Below are 18,232 nucleotides of genomic sequence, written 5' to 3' on the forward strand. Positions count from 1 at the left end.
GTACACCCTCAAAAGCCATCAGCCGAATGATCCTTCCCATCGCCTTACTCAGCATTTCCTCTAAATTAGTTCTAAAAGTAAAGTTCTATGTCCTGCAATTTACACTCTAACTACTAAGCCTAATAATAGCCTCACACCTGCCAATTCTATAGAGGTTTTCTTTTCCGCAGTCGTCTCCTTTACATCACAGTTAGCATTACAAAAGAAGATAACACCGCTAAGTCATCATAACATCACTACTGACGATGATGATGTCATAGCTTATCTCCTCCCCCTTATTGTACAGAACATGTCCCATAGACCTCAATGAGTTCACTCCAGGCGGGGTGACTACTGGATCCGTGAGTTCTACATGGTGCTGCGAAACGATTGGTAATTTGTGTATATTTTTATCTGTCCCTGAGAAAGTTGAGTGACAACCAAAGCAGCTTCCTAGACTCCCAGGCTTATCACAGCCAGGAAAAGTTGGGTGCAGCTGTAATTCCAGCCATATTGTCACCCAGCTTTCCAAGAAACAAGTTCCATTTGTTTTGTTTTTATGTAAAAAAAATGTCCGAATCGGACGCTGACGCCTAAACTGTCCTTTGTGTTTGCAGAACCAGCTGCTGTCTAAGGGATTAGCCTTCATGGAGGAGAAAGTCAAACTGTATGAAGGTGAGGGGTAGTGATACCACCAGGAGGGAGGGGGCGCTGTGAGGGGGCGGGAGGGCGTTCATACTGACATCTGCTCTGCCGCACCATGACCTGCAGGACCAGGGGGTCTAACGCTTACATTCTGGAAGGTTATATCTGCTGCAGTCAGTATATACTGTATATGGCACAGTATATATGAATAGATCAGCACAGACTGGGGATAGTATATACCACTGGGTCACCCTGTATTGATGATGGTATATACTTAGCTTACCTGGCACTCAGTATGGTATATGCTACTTCTATAACTTGAATTAAGTACAGTATATACTACAGAGGGTGTATGGATTGGGTACAGTATATACCACTGGGTCTCCAGGTGTTACAGCATACAGGTTAAGTACAGTGCAGTATATAACAATTGGACCAGGAATTACTTACAGTATACATCAGGTAAGGTACAGTATATACCACTGGGTCCAAAGACTGCTTACAGTATATACTACGGAGTGAGTATACATTGGGTACAGTATATACTAGTGGTTTTCTATGACCGTATAGGCTAGGTATATAACTCTAGATACTGTATATACATCTATGTTGCCATGATTGGATACGGCATATGTATACACCTATATAATGTGTGTGAATGTAGCAGAGCTGGGATGTTTAGAGGAGTAGAGTGGAGTTTGTCATATAGTTGGATACAGTATATACCACATCTTGGACCCTTGATATGTTTTTCTGCAGGTGAGAACCGCGTCTTGATTCTTTCCGAATTATGGGATCATTTCTTCACTGAGATCCTGCCGACGCTCCAGGCTATATTTTACCCGGTGCAGGTAAGGTAGTATGGGTTGTATAATAATCTATCCTATAGGCTCCCACATTAACCTATTACTGCCCTCACTGCAGGCGTCCTGGCTATTCATTAACATTCATCCTAATCCTCCTCATGGCTGCGCTCCTGTCCTCTAAAGAGTTAATGATTAGTTCCGCCATATACAGAAGCCGTATACTGCTGTAGCCCCAGTCATCGATGTCAAGACCCCAAATGAAAATATTCTGATCTGGCTGCTTCCTGTGTTGCAGGGCCAAGAACTTACCATCCGTCAGATTGCTCTCCTTGGTTTTAGGGACTCTGTTCTATTAAAGGTGAACCTGGACAGAACGTTACCCCTGCTGAAGTCTCCGATTCCACCTCCCATCTTACAGATGCTGCTGATCCTTCAGGTAGGACAAGGGCAGGAATTGTCTTTCTTGCCATATGGAGGGAGAAATGTCCTCATTGGATTCATGTATGGTGTGACTCTTGTGTATACAGCACCTATGTTTCTGTCCGCATAGGAGCTGTAGGTACAAAATTATAGAATTTTTTTGTTTTAATTTTTGCTTAATTACTTTAAATACCCTGGAGCAAGAATTGGGTGTAAAGGTATACACACCTCATATCTACCAGCATTGTATAGAGGGCCAGAGGAGTGTACTCGCCCAGTACAATACCTGCAGGGTATAATAGCCCCTGTCTGTAGGCAAATCCATCAACAAGCCATATAGAGCTTACTAAAACTTTCCAGCTGGATATCAGCAGTGATTCAACAGGATAAAAAAAAATGACCCACTGAGATCACCGCAGGTCCTGAGACAGACGTCTGCGTGCCTAGAATTCCAAATATGCCCCAATTAATGGTGCTTGTAAAATATTGTATATTCTGTCCTGAGTTACATCCTGTATTATACTCCAGAGCTGCGCTCACTATTCTGCTGGTGCAGTCACTGTGTATATACATTACATTACTTATCCTGTATTATACTCCAGAGCTGCGCTCACTATTCTGCTGGTACAGTCACTGTGTACATACATTACATTACTTATCCTGTATTATACTCCAGAGCTGCGCTCACTATTCTGCTGGTACAATCACTGTGTACATACATTACATTACTTATCCTGTATTATACTCCAGAGCTGCGCTCACTATTCTGCTGGTACAATCACTGTGTACATACATTACATTACTTATCCTGTATTACACTCCAGAGCTGCGCTCACTATTCTGCTGGTACAGTCACTGTGTATATACATTACATTACTTATCCTGTATTATACTCCAGAGCTGCGCTCACTATTCTGCTGGTGCAGTCACTGTGTACATACATTACATTACTTATCCTGTATTATACTCCAGAGCTGCGCTCACTATTCTGCTGGTGCAGTCACTGTGTACATACATTACATTACTTATCCTGTATTATACTCCAGAGCTGCGCTCACTATTCTGCTGGTGCAGTCACTGTGTACATACATTACATTACTTATCCTGTATTATACTCCAGAGCTGCGCTCACTATTCTGCTGGTGCAGTCACTGTGTACATACATTACATTACTTATCCTGTATTATACTCCAGAGCTGCGCTCACTATTCTGCTGGTGCAGTCACTGTGTACATACATTACATTACTTATCCTGTATTATACTCCAGAGCTGCGCTCACTATTCTGCTGGTGCAGTCACTGTGTACATACATTACATTACTTATCCTGTATTATACTCCAGAGCTGCGCTCACTATTCTGCTGGTGCAGTCACTGTGTACATACATTACATTACTTATCCTGTATTATACTCCAGAGCTGCGCTCACTATTCTGCTGGTACAGTCACTGTGTACATACATTACATTACTTATCCTGTACTATACTCCAGAGCTGCGCTCACTATTCTGCTGGTGCAGTCACTGTGTACATACATTACATTACTTATCCTGTATTATACTCCAGAGCTGCGCTCACTATTCTGCTGGTACAGTCACTGTGTACATACATTACATTACTTATCCTGTATTATACTCCAGAGCTGCGCTCACTATTCTGCTGGTGCAGTCACTGTGTACATACATTACATTACTTATCCTGTATTATACTCCAGAGCTGCGCTCACTATTCTGCTGGTACAGTCACTGTGTACATACATTACATTACTTATCCTGTATTATACTCCAGAGCTGCACTCACTATTCTGCTGGTACAGTCACTGTGTACATACATTACTGGCTTACATTCTTACATAACCTGTATCTTTGATCATATATCAGGGCTTTTCCATTCTTAGGTCTTTGTATCTTACTGACTTTTCATTTCTTCCTTTGATATTGATGAACTTGTAATTGTAGTTTTCTGTGTCGCTGATGTCACTTGGCTGCGGTTCGGTTGTCTTCTTGTTGTTACTGCTATGGATACGATTGTGTCTAGATCGCTCTGATATTAGTCACTGACTACGATATCAACAATATTTTTCTGTGGCATTTTAATAAACCTCTTATAAAATATCTACAATTTTAATCTTGTGATCTCTTCAGGTCACTAAAGGGTGTGTAAACTTTTGCAATCATTTTGTTGTATTGCTTTAGATGAAAATCCCAGTTAAGAGTTGTCCAGGATTAGAAAAACATGGCTGCTTTCTTTCCACAACACTGCCACGTCTGCCTACAGGTTGTATGTGGTATTGCAATTCCTCTCTGTGTCAGAACAGCCCCATTAAATTCATGTGTGGCACTGAATTAGTAGGTATAGGAGTCATGTTTTTCTAATCCTGGATAATCCCTTTTAAAAGGGGAGAACGGCATGACACTGGGGCAAATGAATGGGGGGGGAGAACAGCATGACACTGGGGTAGAGACGGGGGGACATGAAACTGGAGACAGAGATGGGGGGACATGAAACTAGAGGCAGATGAAGGGTGTATATGAAACTGGGGGAGAGATGGAGTGGGGACATAATTTTCGGGTGACTGTAGGAGGATTATACTTTGTGGGAGCACATGAAAAATGAATGAGAATGGGCGGAGTCACCATAAAAGTGGGTGGAGCCAAATTTGCCATGCACACTGCGCGCGCCGCACATTTTGTCCCTCTTTCTACTTTTCAAAAGTTGGGAGGTATGAGTAAACCTAAAAATATTTGACCAACAAAAAAAAGCAATATTTTTCCTAAAATTAAACAATCCAATGGGGAAATAGGATGCCAATCTCTTCCTCCTCGTCGCCATCTTTGACTGGGCCATAACTGAGAGGGTGGGGCTTAATAGGAGGGTTGGATTTAATCTGTCTGTGAAGAAACCGGGCAGCAAGTGTTTGATTGTTCTCTAGCACTCCCACAGGAGAAATTAAGTATTACACAACTCCCATTGAAACCAATGCTGTCCATGCAATATCTGGATACTCTGAGTCCTCCAGTGTGGCTGACCTGTTAGTGTGTTAATAGAGGGGTAAAGCCCATTTAGGATCCTAATCGGGTTAAATATCTCAGTATAAGCCTTATCAGCGGGATTGTAGCCGTGACCCCCTGGCCTGGTCACCTGTGGTCTATTTATAGGCCCGCACTTGGTTACCCATTAGTGGTGTATAACAGAATTGTTTGGTTTTCTGGGTCATGTAAATGCGTTGCTCAATCCTGTGATAGAAATTACATAAAGGGTCATAAGAAGCCGGAACGAATGAAGGCGACGCGGCGGGGCGGGAATAAAAGGCTCACTACAAGAACATCACAGCAGATCACAATGACAAAGAACCAGGCTCAAAAATAACGTATTATACGCAGTCTGTTCCCTTCTTGGCCTGGGAGCTGATAGACCGGTGCTTTATCTTTAGTTTACTGCCATATTATTTAAAGGGAACCCGTCCAAATCGCCAGATTACTGGAGCCGGACTAGTCGGTGCAATGGCATCAATTCAGTTCTAGCCCCCCACCCCTGTGCTGTGCGGCATTGGTATTACTAGGACCATCCATGACCTGGATGCAATGTCTACTTCTGTACCCCTATAGCATTTTGGGTTAAAAATCCTTTAAATCAAAGACCACCCTCCCAGTCATGTGACACTTTCCTGCCTCTTTGACCCCATAGTGACAAGGTCTAGGAGCCTACAATACATATACTTTGTTCGCAAGCCCCAATGGAACTTTTTATATAATTCCTCTAAGGAGGCCTCCATCTTGGAAATCCCCCCTCCCCTTCCACGAAGCAAGAATATCCAATAATGGTTCTAATCACATGACCCAGGGTCGGAACCAGCACATATAGAACCCCAGAAGAAGTAAGTGTTTCTTGGATTATCCCTTTAAGTCCATGGCCCTCTACCAGTCTCTCAGTGAAGATCGAGCTGAGAGGGTATTGACTCCTGTGCACAGGTCTTGCAAAATCTGTACCAGGGCGCCAACCCATACGAGGCTATTGAGAATTTTGGTGAATACTTCTTATGTGGCAGAGGGGACTTTGGCCCCATTAGGCACCAATACAAATACCTTTACAACCCCTAAAAGTACAAGTATCCTTGGAGGAGATCAAAGGTGAACTTGAGGTTCCGGATATTAATATGTGATATTGGTCTTTTTAGGGTATCCACGAGGCATCGGGACCCAGTGAAGGTTACCTGAAACTGGAAGAGCTGGTAAAAATGGCGGTATCTCCATATCTGGCGGCCTATGGGAACAGGAGCTACAACCATGGTAATGCTCCTTATATACATGGTAAGATCAGTGGTTCAGTCAGTCGGGCATGACCTCAAGAGTAGATGAAAATTCATGTGACGTAGTCTAGTCCATCATGGTGGACTCAAACCAATGGTCTCCAACCCATCGATCTCCACTTGTTGCAATGCTGTGTCCATCATGGTGGGTCTCAGAACAATGGTCTCCAACCCATCGATCTCCACTTGTTGCGATGCTGTGTCCATCATGGTGGACCTCAAACCAATGGTCTCCAACCCATCGATCTCCACTTGTTGCGATGCTGTGTCCATCATGGTGGATCTCAAACCAATGGTCTCCAACCCATTGATCTCCACTTGTTGCAATGCTGTGTCCATCATGGTGGGTCTCAGAACAATGGTCTCCAACCCATCGATCTCCACTTGTTGCAATGCTGTGTCCATCATGGTGGACCTCAAACCAATGGTCTCCAACCCATCGATCTCCACTTGTTGCAATGCTGTGTCCATCATGGTGGACCTCAAACCAATGGTCTCCAACCCATCGATCTCCACTTGTTGCAATGCTGTGTCCATCATGGTGGGTCTCAGAACAATGGTCTCCAAACCATCGATCTCCACTTGTTACAATGCTGTGTCCATCATGGTGGGTCTCAGAACAATGGTCTCCAAACCATCGATCTCCACTTGTTGCAATGCTGTGTCCATCATGGTGGGTCTCAGAACAATGGTCTCCAAACCATCGATCTCCACTTGTTGCAATGCTGTGTCCATCATGGTGGGTCTCAGAACAATGGTCTCCAACCCATCGATCTCCACTTGTTACAATGCTGTGTCCATCATGGTGGGTCTCAGAACAATGGTCTCCAACCCATCGATCTCCACTTGTTGCAGTGCTGTAACTCCTAGCATCTGCTTAGAACTGTAGGGTGTTGGGTATGCTGGGAGTTGTAGTTTCCGAACAGTTTGGAGGCAACGGTCTTAAAGGACCTTGAGATTATGGCATTAGCCTATTTTCTCAAGTTGCGATTATACTTGTTGCCTATAGTGGACATTTGATGCTTGAGGGGCTTTGAGGCAGACGTCTAAAAGAGGACATTAATGGGGTTGTCCCTCTGAGGGCAACCTCTGTTCATATGTCAAGTTAGGACCTATAGATAAATGGCCACCAAGCAATACCATATTTCTGGCCAGACCGTATTCTTTGGCTGCTAGCCAGGAGTTGATGAGACCATCCCTTTAAGTGCCACGTTGAAGAACTGACCCCCGGGAGTAATTTCTATATCCACCTCAACCACTAAACCAAATACAGGTGACTAATAATATTCCGAAACCTCAGAGATCTTTGAGCTTTGTGATCAGCTCGGAATAACCTCAGGCCATGTGTTGTGTTCTCAGCCTCCAGAGTGTGGGAATAAAGCCGTCTGGGTGACTTATGTTTCGCTAATGACCCCGTTTGCATACTAACATGTTTATGTTGCGGTATAATTGGTAATCCAAACCATTTAAGACGGGAACCCTAGTCACATATTAATTCCACATCCCCCGTCACGTCGGCTAGATAAGATCGGAGTGGTTCTGGATTTATAGAATTTCAAGGCCAAATCCACCTGAAAAAATGGAAGATCAGCTCAATGTCAATGGAGATTATGGACACGTGTAGGTAGTCTACCCTAGAAGCAACGCTTAGGAAGTGTCTGCTAGACGCCGCACGTACAGAGATATTCTACCCTAGAAGTGACACTTCTGTTGGCTGCTGTATGTACGGAGGTATTTTCCCCTTAAAGGGATCCTATCATTGGATCCCGGTTTTTTCTGACCAACATGCAGGAATAGCCTTAAGAAAGGTTAGTCTTCTCCTACCTTTAGATGTCTTCTCCGTGCCGCCGTTTGGTAGAAATCTGGGTTTTCTTCGGTATGCAAATGAGTTCTCTCGCAGCACTGGGGGCGTCCCCATTGCTGCCAGAGAACTCTCCAGCGCCGCCTCCATCTTCTTGTGGAACGGGCTCTATCTGTGTCTTTTTCCGTCCTGGCTTTCAATCTTCTAGGCAAACACATACCCATGACCACAAGAAAATGGCCGCTTACACAGTAAGACTGCGCATGCCTAGAAGAGTGAAACCCAGGACAGAAGACACAGGAAGATGGAGGCGGCACTGGAGAGTTCTCTCGCAGCATTGGGGGCGTCCCCAGTGCTGCAAAAGAACTCATTTGCATACTGAAGAAAACCCGGATTTCTACCGAACGGTGGGGCAGAGAAGACATCTAAAGGTAGGAGAAGAATAGTCAGAAAAAAAGGGTATCCAATGATAGGATCCCTTTAAATCAACTTTATGAATTCTCCATTCGATGTCGTATAGATGGCGGTATTCTACCCTAGAGGAAATGCTTACTGTATATACTGTGCCAACTGGGCCCATACAACAGCACATGGAGGCTGGGCAGCTCTATGTCAGAGAACTAGTCACAAAAATGGCTCCAAATCTACAATTTAAAGGGGTTTTACTGGACTTAAATTTTGATAATTTATCTTTGTCGTCATGATCAGATCGGTGGGGTCCGGCATCTGGCTCCTCCACCATTCAGTTGAGCGCCGCAGCCTCTTTATAGGTTATGAAGCACAGTGCCATACACTTTATAGTGGCTGTACCTGGTATTGCAGCTCAGTTAAATGGGACTGAGCTACGATCTGAGGAACTTCACCTCAATGGACTGACTAGCTCAGAATGACTGGCTTGTTGGCCTCCGTTCAGCCTCACGTAGACGTACAATGTTCTCTTTGGCTTCCGGCCTGCTGCGTTCCGTGAAGTGTTCGGAGCCGCGGCCGCACTGAATAGACACATGAAATTCATTGCAGCTGCTTGTATCCCCCGTGCCAAAAAAGTGACTCGAACACTAGACGCCATGGTCAAAGTATTCAGATGAGGTGCGAGGGGCTGCGGGGATCCCATTTGTTTGGTGGGTTTTCCCAGAATCCTTTGAGGTATTATTTCAGCCCACTCTTCTGGACAGCTGTGGAAACAAGTCACATGGGGTGAATAACAACGAGCTGCCATCACCAACACATCGGGGGGGGGGGGGGGGGGAACTCAACGCAGAAGGATCAGCGAATTTCACCATCATTATACCTTATGACTATGTAGAAGGATCTGGGCCTTGGCGATGCCTTAAAGGGACAGTGACCCCACAGTCCTCGTCACTCCATGGACTGTGCAATGATATACAGACTATATACCCTACAGCAATGATATACAGACTATATACTCTTAAAGGGGTTGCTGCAAAATTTCTAGAGCTTGACAAAGCTGTGGGGTCCTCCAAAGAGCTGACTTCTAGTAAGTCCAGAAACCCCCTGCCCCCATGACACGTCGCCAATCTCCAGTTCTGAGAACCTCTAGAATCGCTATACGGGTTATAATGTGTGAAGGTTTTAGGAGTTTACCACAACTGGGGATTTTTTTAGATAAAGCTGTGGGTTTTTTTGAAGAAGGGGGTTTGGGTGCGGACAAATGTTTTTTGTACACACAGCAGACTTCCTGCATTTTTTTTTTTGTTATCATTATTAGAGAGCTATGAAAATGCATTGAAAAAATCACAATTCAGGGCAAATTCTGTAAAAACTTAAAAAAAAGCTTGCCACTTAACCACCATGGGGTTACTTCACTCCTGTGTCTCAGTCCCCAAATATATAGTTACAATTAAATCAATAATGAAAAAAATCCAGAACATTGATTTTATGAACCACAGTGTAATACTTCATTTCTCCTGCGGTGGTGCTGTAGGGAAACTGAACACCTACTATTAGGTCCCTCCTGCCGATTGTAAATGATCGCTGGGGATCTCATCAATAGGACATTTTGTGATTAGTGGCTCATTGCAAAAACCCTTTAAGTCCCACCCTTTAGCTAAGCCCCACCCCAATAGTCACCCCCAGATGTAACTGGGAGAAGACAAATACTGGTTCAGAAGCTAGTCATGTAGACTTCAGTCTGAGAGGTCCATGCCACCCCTCTCCATTGTAGTACTGTATACAAAGAGAGTATGGTGGCCATTGACTGGTAAATGGGGGGGGGGGGGGGGTCACTAGACTCCCATTCTTCGGAGAGATGGAGGTCCCAGATTTGGTATTTATTGCATGTTCTTGGAATCTCCTGGTAGATGTTAAGTATTCGTGGAAGGTCTTCAAGACTGGTCCAGACACCAGTAAAAATGGCCACACATGGTAGAAAGCAGTTGACCGAACCCTTCCCTGGCTGACAGCTATTCCTCCCAAACTGTCATACACATGCACTCTGGGCTGAGTGTTCATGTTTTACTTCTGGTGGAAACTCTTCTACCATGAGAACGAAAGATCGAGCAAGTTAGACATCCAACATCTCCGGCCTTCTTAGACATAGACATTTGATGGTTGGACCAGTCTTTCCGGAATCGGCAGGTTTGGCTGATGTTTATGGACCCCTTGTGACATACCACTAAATTCATGCCTCACCCTCCGCCATCTCATGTCCATCTCATGGAGATGTCCATTGTCCTTGAAGTTGAGGTCTCCCGTAGCAGATGGTCTTCACATCATGTCCTTCCTTTTACTATCCCCGTATCCGAACACAACTTCCCACAGGCTCAACGTTGCGTTGAACAGTTCAGCAAGTTTAGAGATTTTGGTGCTCGGATGTCACAACAAGTCAGAACACGGCTCCGCCCAAGTGTCAGTTCTTGCATATCTTCCAGAGAGTCCCAAAAATGGGCCTTCTGAAACTTCTAGTGAACAGTATGAGCTTCTACTCTACTGGGACTGTAGTCATATGGCTAGCTAACTCCCGGCATGCCCCGACAATCGGGTGGAGCCGATCTTGAGATTTCAGGATCGATTTGAAAATCTGATCATTTTCCAGCCGATCTTGATCGTGAAATTTGCTTGATCGCCGATCGGAATCCGATCTTTTCCAATCCCAATTGCTCAACCCTAGTCAATGCTTCTCTATGGGAAAAGTCACTTTTAGGGTTGAGATTTCAAAATCTGATTTCCGATCATTTTCCAACCGATCCCGATCATGATATTTGATCGTTCGCCGATCGGAATCCGATCTTTTCCGATCTCTCAACCCTACTTGACAACTGTAGGTTAAATAAACTGTCACTTAGAAAACCCCTTGTCATATATTCTGAGTTATTAGACAGTCTTCTGCCTAAGTTCAGGTTCCTCCTCTTTTGGCCGGCGAGAAGAGCCGTTACGAATAGCACCTCTCTCTCTGGAGGACCTGTCCTGTCCTGTACTACACAGATAACCTATTCATCTGAATGGGTATAGTGTAATACCTCACTTCTCCTGTGGTGGTGCTACAAGGAAATCGAACTCAAAGAGCACCTCTCTCTCTCTGGAGGACCTGTTTTGTCTTGATCTGAATGGACACTGTGTAATGCTTCATTTCCCCTGTGGTGGCGCTGCAAGGAAAGTAAACCATTGCTACCAATTTTGATTGCAGAATAGAGTTGATCTCAGGAGATCGCAGCGGGCGACACTTGGTCATTTTTGGTCAAGATTTCCAGTTTTGCCACAGATGAGACCTCAAATATAACAAGAACTTGCAGACTTAATATGACAGGGAGGATAAACCCTTGTGATTGACTAGATTGATTCTTTTTAAAAGGATCCTATCATTAAAACTCAATTTTTTTCTGCCTTCTAGGCCTCGGGCAGCCGACTGTGCATGCCTGCTGGCCACAAGAAAATGGCTGCTTACAATACTATGTAAGCGGCCATTTTCTTGTGGCAGCGGGCATGCGCAGTCGGCTTTGCCCTAGTCCCGAGGCCTACAAGTTTGAAGCCAATGCCGGAAGAAGACTTGTTCCTGAAGAAGATGGAGGCGGCGCTGGAGAGTTCTTTCGCAGCATTGGGGACACCCCCAGTGCTGCGAGAGAACTCATTTGCATACCGACGAAAACCAGGTTATATACCGAACGGTGGCATGGAGAAGATATCTAAAGGTAGGAGAAGAATAGGCTTACATGGTAGGCAGAAAAAAATTAGTTTTAATGATAGAATCCTTTAAAGGTGAGATCTCAGTATTTTTGGATGTATAATAGTAGCTTTGGGGTCAAAAGCAAAATAGTGGCATCTACTGGCCATGAGGGGGACTACAGTCCTTACATTAAAACGTTCAGCTCGTAGCTTTTGCAAGTAGATAGTCCTGACAAAGACGACGTGATCCTTACTAAATTTTTCTATACTTTTTATCTCTGCAGAACACCGATTCCCTAAATGTCACCTCCGATCCGACGCCGTACCCTACATGCCACACAGTGGGACTTCCCTTCCGGCCGAGCGCTGCCTTTCCCCACTCACAGAGCAGGAGGGGGAGGCCTATTTGGAAAAATGTGGAAGCATCAGAAGGCACACCGTCGCCAACGCCCACACGGACATCCAACTATTGGCCATGGCATCCATCATGCACCCCCGATCCGAAGAGGCGGAGCTTTCCACCCAGTGTCTCCTGCTCCAGCCCAGTTTCACCCAGCGCCAGTTTAGCAGCGAGCCAAACATTGTGGACAATCCGTCAGAGCTGCTCAGCGCCGACCTCCATGACGGCTCCGAACACAGCTGCCCATCCCCCAGCTGACACACCCCAAAAACTTTGCTATAAGAATATTTTTGGATCCCTGTGAAGACCCCATCGACGTCTCGTCTGTGGGGCGACGGCCGACTAATCACGACATGTCTTACCAAGAGCCTAACACAATACGAAGGTAGAAATCGCTTTTTTACGGTACTCTAACTTTTTCACGGTAGATATTTTTGATAAGGTACAATTTTTTTTGGGACTTTTTTTGTATGTGGACCCTTCACCTCTCTGTCTCATTGGACGGGTGGAAACAGAAACGTCGTCAACCAGCCAGCGGCAAGGGACTGGACGGTTTTCGGCAGGACTACGCCCACGGACCCTGCCTAGAATGGTGCTTCCTAAAAAATTTTTGCAAAACTTGAAACCGTTTTTAGAGTTTTTCGCTCTTCCTGAAGTGCTTTTGGAATTGGGAGTCGCAGAAAGTGAAAGTAACTGGAAATAAATTATTTATTTTTAAAAAAAATTAATCTCCGCTGGTATTTTTTTGTAATTTTTTGAAACAAAATTGGTTTATGGAGGATTGGTCAACCGTATCAGGACCGTGGGGGGGAGGGTCTGGCACCAATCGGCCTCTGTATTGCGGCCATGTTGGAGCGTTCCAACTCTGCCCCTAGTGACTCGAAAATCCTGTGAGCTCCTTATGACAGCACACGTTATTGTAAACAAGCAGCGACGGCGCAGGCGGCGTGCGACCGTACGGGATCTGCCGGTTATACGACCTGTCACAGGAGTCTACGCTTTTAATAGACGGATTTAAGTGATTGACGTGTTGTTTGGGTTATTAAAGCGGTCGAGCAGATTGTGGGCGGGGCTTCCATTCATGTAAAGATCTAAAGGCGATCGCGACTGATCCGGCCGCTTCCCGTTTAGGAAAACCTGAAATTTTCTTTTCATCAGGAAAATAAAAAAAAAGCCGAAGCCATTAAGGCCGAGTCTGAGGGTGAGAATGTTGCGAGAGATGAAAGGCGAGACGTGCGCGCACATTTATGGATTCTCGGAAGATGCTCGCTGGGGTTTTCACTTGTTTGATCTCACAACACATCGTGCCTGGTTCTGGGAAGCCTCCGAGGTGCGGACTATTGGGGGTAGTGTACGAGGGTTTCGCCGCCTCCGGACACTGCGACACTTTACTAGTCCTATATGGTCGTCTTTGGTTGCATAGTTCTCCATAGCATGGCCGCCACCATGTGCTTGACTGTCCGGCCACACACCAAGAAGACCGCCATATCTAATGCTGGACCTCCCCTTCCCCTATACATGGCTACATGTATGTTCACATGACTGTCCGGCCACACACCAAGAAGACCGCCATATCTAATGCTGTGTGTTGGACCTCCCCTTCCCCTATACATGGCTACGTGTATGTTCATGTCACTGAAATATCGGACTGACCCTCATGAGGATCCGTAGCATGTCTAAGTAACAACTCCTTGTAAATTGTAAGACCAGCATGGTTGAACATACCCTTAAATTGCTGATCTTGGGTTAGGTTTGTGCCCTCTGGGCTCCCGTACTTGATTTTTTTTTTCTCTATTTTTGGCCTTTTCTGACATCCTTCTGACCTAGATAGCAGACTACAAGATATGTATTGTGACTGGTGACTTCTTGCTCCGTTGTTTTTTTTTTAATCCACTATTATGACAGAATTTTTAAGAATTTTTTTTTCCTGCAATTTTCACTCTGACAACTAAGCCAAATAATAAACACTTGCCAATTCTGCCTGGGCCTTCGTTATAGCAATTGCCTCATTTACGTCAGAAATGGGATTATAATAGAAGATAACACCTCTATAGATAACACCACTGACCCAACATGACATCACTACTGACAATAGATGATGTCACGGTTTATCTCCTCCCCCTACCTGTACATAGCATGTCTAGAAAACTTCATGATTCGGCTCCAGACTTGCAGCCTATGGCCATGACTGTGCAGTAAAGCATATCGCTAAATGCTGTTACAGGAGAAGCTCAGACAAGATGGCCGCCCCCATAAACATGGACATAAAATAGAATTAAAGAGAGGAATTTGTGAACAATACTGTATGTAGTGTTGTAGTGAGGATGCAGGTCTTCTGGAATAACTCCACTATGAGATGGTTACTCTTGTAGATCAGAACACTTTATTCCATGCTCCATCATGGCTCCCTGTCTAACAACTCCTCCCCCTAAGCTCAGCTCCTCCTCCATTACTACCTCACTGTTGCTAGGCAGACAAAGCAGAATAAGTAAGCAGAACAGAACACACAGAACTTACTTATAACAACATCACATCTCTCCCCTTCTTATAAAAAAATAAATAAAATGAAATGCAAACATTATAAATGAACAATAAATAAAAGGTCCGAACTGAAAAGAAAATTTTACTGCAGAACATAGTCCCTGAGGTGCGTTGGTGGCCTTCGACTCATCCTTGTCGGGTAGCGTTGAGACATCTCGTTATCAGAAACAGTCTGTGAATTTTCTGAGGTATCTCTTGTTGGTGTTGCTGAACCAGTTGTACCTGGTGAAATTTCCTCATCATCTGTCTCCTCTGCACTTGCTCCTGGGTTGTAGTCACGAAGCTTTTTAAAATGGGAGACATTTTGTGTCACTTGATGACCCTGGCGTTGAGCAGTAACCATGGTACCTTTGATGTGTGTGACTTGAAAGGGTTCTGGATGATAAGGGGATGATAACTTGTCACTGGGTCTCAGCCTTTTAACAAGGACCCAGTCTCCCACATCCAGCTGTTTGAAGCAACAACTTCTCTTATCTGCATATCTTTTCATCCTGCCTTTGGCAAGGGAATCATTGAGGACCAATGGAGTCTGGACGTGAACTACTGGGATGTTTGGAAGCTTAATGCGCAAAGGCCTGCTGAAAAGCGCAGTCGCTGGCGGAGTTCCTGTAGTAGAGTGCGGGGTGGCTCTGTACTGTCTAAGGAATCTGTACAATTCTTGCTGCAAATCCTTGTGTTCCATGGTAGCAATCCGAAGAGTTTTGTTGATTGATTGCATGAAGCGCTCCACTTCACCATTGGCTTGAGGCCAGTAAGGAGTTATTTTCCTGTGGTTAAAACCAAGATAAGTTGCAAAAGACTGAAAATCTGCACTATTGAAAGGTGGCCCATTGTCAGTCTTCACTGTTTTAGGTATGCCATATGCAGAGAAGATTTTGTCCAGTTTTGGTATGACAGCTCTTGCAGAGGTGGTGGAAATGGGTTCAATGACTGGAAACCTAGAAAAATCATCTATGACAACCAGTAAATAGGAATGATCTGGCAAAGTGCAGAAATCAACACTCACAGCAGTCCATGGATTGTCTGGCAGAGGTGTCATTTGTACTGGTGCTCGGCTATGGTCCACCGTAGTTGCTTGGCAAGGTATACATGTGGCAATAAGTGCTTCCACTTGTTTATCTAGTCCAGGAAACCATACTTTCTCCCTAAGTAATTGCTTTGTTTTAACTATACCTTGATGGGCCTCATGGGCCAGATCGATCACTCTACTCTGAAGTTTCTGAGGAATGACCAGGCGGTTGTCACGTAGTAGTATGTTTGAGTCAGATACAGAAAGAGAGTGTCTTGCATTAAAGAAGGCCTGCAAATATGCTGTTTGGCCCTGCGGTTGAAGACGAGTGTCAGCTAGAAAAGAGTTCCAGTTCTTAGACCGAACAGTGTCAATTACCAACTGAAGTTGGGGATCAGAATCCACCGCATGTTTAATTTCTTCGAGGGTCATTGCTCTTGGCACAGAGTGTGTAACAATGAAATTCACATGCTCCTCAGCTAAGACAGTGGCAGGCAAGTCATCTTTGGTAGACTGTGGTAAAGGGTGTCTTGAAAAATAGTCTGCAGGGTTCCCAGCTCCTGCCTCATATCTCAAGTGAAAGCGATAGTTCTGCAGGCGGAGTAGCCAGCGTTCAAGTCGTGGGGGTGGCTTTGATGAATGTTTATTGAAGATTGGAATGAGTGGTTTATGATCACTGACCACTGTGAATGGACAACCAAAGAGGTAAAGATGAAAATGAAGGCATCCCCATACAACTGCGAGAGCTTCCCTCTCAGTTTGAGAATAGCGCTGTTCCGTTTCTGTTAAAGCCTTGCTCGCATAGGAGACTGTGGAGATACTGCCAGTTTTGGACACCTGAGTTAAAATTGCACCAAGGCCTACAGGACTGGCATCCACAATGAGCTCAGTAGACTTTAGTGGGTCAAAATAGGCCATGACCGTGTCACTAGAAAGACTGGACTTTAGTGTGTCAAATGCTGATTGATGTTCAACTGTCCATGACCAAGGAGTATCCTTTTTAGTGAGTTGTCGTAGGGGTTCAGAAACAGTAGCCAGATCAGGTATGAATCGTCCACAGTATGTGACCAGACCAAGAAAACTTCGAACATCTGAGACATTTTGTGGCTGGCTAGCAGAGGTTATGGCTGCTACTTTCTCAGGGTCTGCAGAAACACCATTTTCAGAAAAAATGTAGCCAAAAAAATTCAATGACGTCTTGTTGAACTCGCATTTTGATGGATTAACAGTTAAATTGCAGGTTTGCAGTCTCTGAAAGACTTGTTCTAGGTGATTGTCATGTTCCTCTTGGGTTGTGCCAAAGATAAGGATGTCATCACTAACATTGAGGACTCCAGGTATTCCTGAAAGAACCTGCCTGATAACATTCTGAAAGATTTCTGCAGCCGATGAAATGCCAAAATTCAGCCTCTTGAACCTTCTTAGACCGACATGAGTGCTAAAAGTTGTGATATATCTGGAGTCTGGATGCAATTCAAGCTGATGATAACCAGATTTTAGATCAATTTTTGAGAATACTTTTGCACCATTTAGATCTGTGAGAATATCATCAATGGTAGGCGTAATGTGCCTTTCTCTTTGAATGGCTCGATTGGCATGTCGCATATCCACACATAACCTGATTTTACCAGGCTGCTTAGGTTTAGGCGCAACAACAATTGGTGAGACCCAGGGAGTTGGGCCCTCCACACGTTCAATAACATCATCTGTCTCAAGGTCTTGTAGCTCTTTCTCCACTAGCTTGCGGACATGGAATGGGATGCGCCTGTGAGGTTGAACTGACGGCTGGACTGACTGGTCAATGTGTAATTTCACTTGAAAGTCTTTCAGCTTTCCTATGCCTTGAAAGAGTTGAGGATATTTCTGCATAACATTTTGGACAGAAGAGTGTGTTACGCTGTTTGCCAGTTTCACTAGGCCCAGAGATACCGCACTATTGCAGCTAAGAAGAGTGTCTGCAGAACACTCCACTACATAGAAAGTGTCCGTGATGGATTTCCCTTCAGCCGTTAGTAATGCCTGAAATTTGCCACATAGGGGTAATGCAGTAGCTGAACCATAAGGATATATCTTCAGGTTAGTACATTGCAAAGCAGGTTTGTTCTTTAGCTGGTTATAAGTGGCATGACTAATAACATTGACAGACGCCCCTGTATCTACCAGTGTCTCCACCGGATTGCCATGTATTAAGATGACTTGTTTGGG

General features: G+C 44.7%; 1 protein-coding gene across 4 annotated transcripts in view; it reads left to right on the forward strand.

Annotated features, from left to right (window-relative positions):
- The window catches only part of PRR5L (proline rich 5 like), a 40,110-nt gene extending 26,944 nt beyond the window's left edge, over positions 1–13,166 (forward strand). For 3 of the 4 annotated variants that reach the window (XM_075281067.1, XM_075281069.1, XM_075281066.1), the window contains exons 5-9: positions 597–654; positions 1,384–1,475; positions 1,726–1,866; positions 6,026–6,158; positions 12,362–13,166. In XM_075281067.1, the coding sequence (XP_075137168.1) occupies positions 597–654; positions 1,384–1,475; positions 1,726–1,866; positions 6,026–6,158; positions 12,362–12,735 (798 nt within the window). In that variant the 3' untranslated portion in view covers positions 12,736–13,166. The remainder of the gene's footprint in view (positions 1–596; positions 655–1,383; positions 1,476–1,725; positions 1,867–6,025; positions 6,159–12,361) is intronic. The other variant, XM_075281068.1, reaches the window with a different exon arrangement.
- Positions 13,167–18,232: the final 5,066 nt, after the last annotated feature.

Source organism: Leptodactylus fuscus, chromosome 7, assembly GCF_031893055.1.
Source record: "Leptodactylus fuscus isolate aLepFus1 chromosome 7, aLepFus1.hap2, whole genome shotgun sequence".
Taxonomy (NCBI): Eukaryota; Metazoa; Chordata; class Amphibia; order Anura; family Leptodactylidae; genus Leptodactylus; species Leptodactylus fuscus.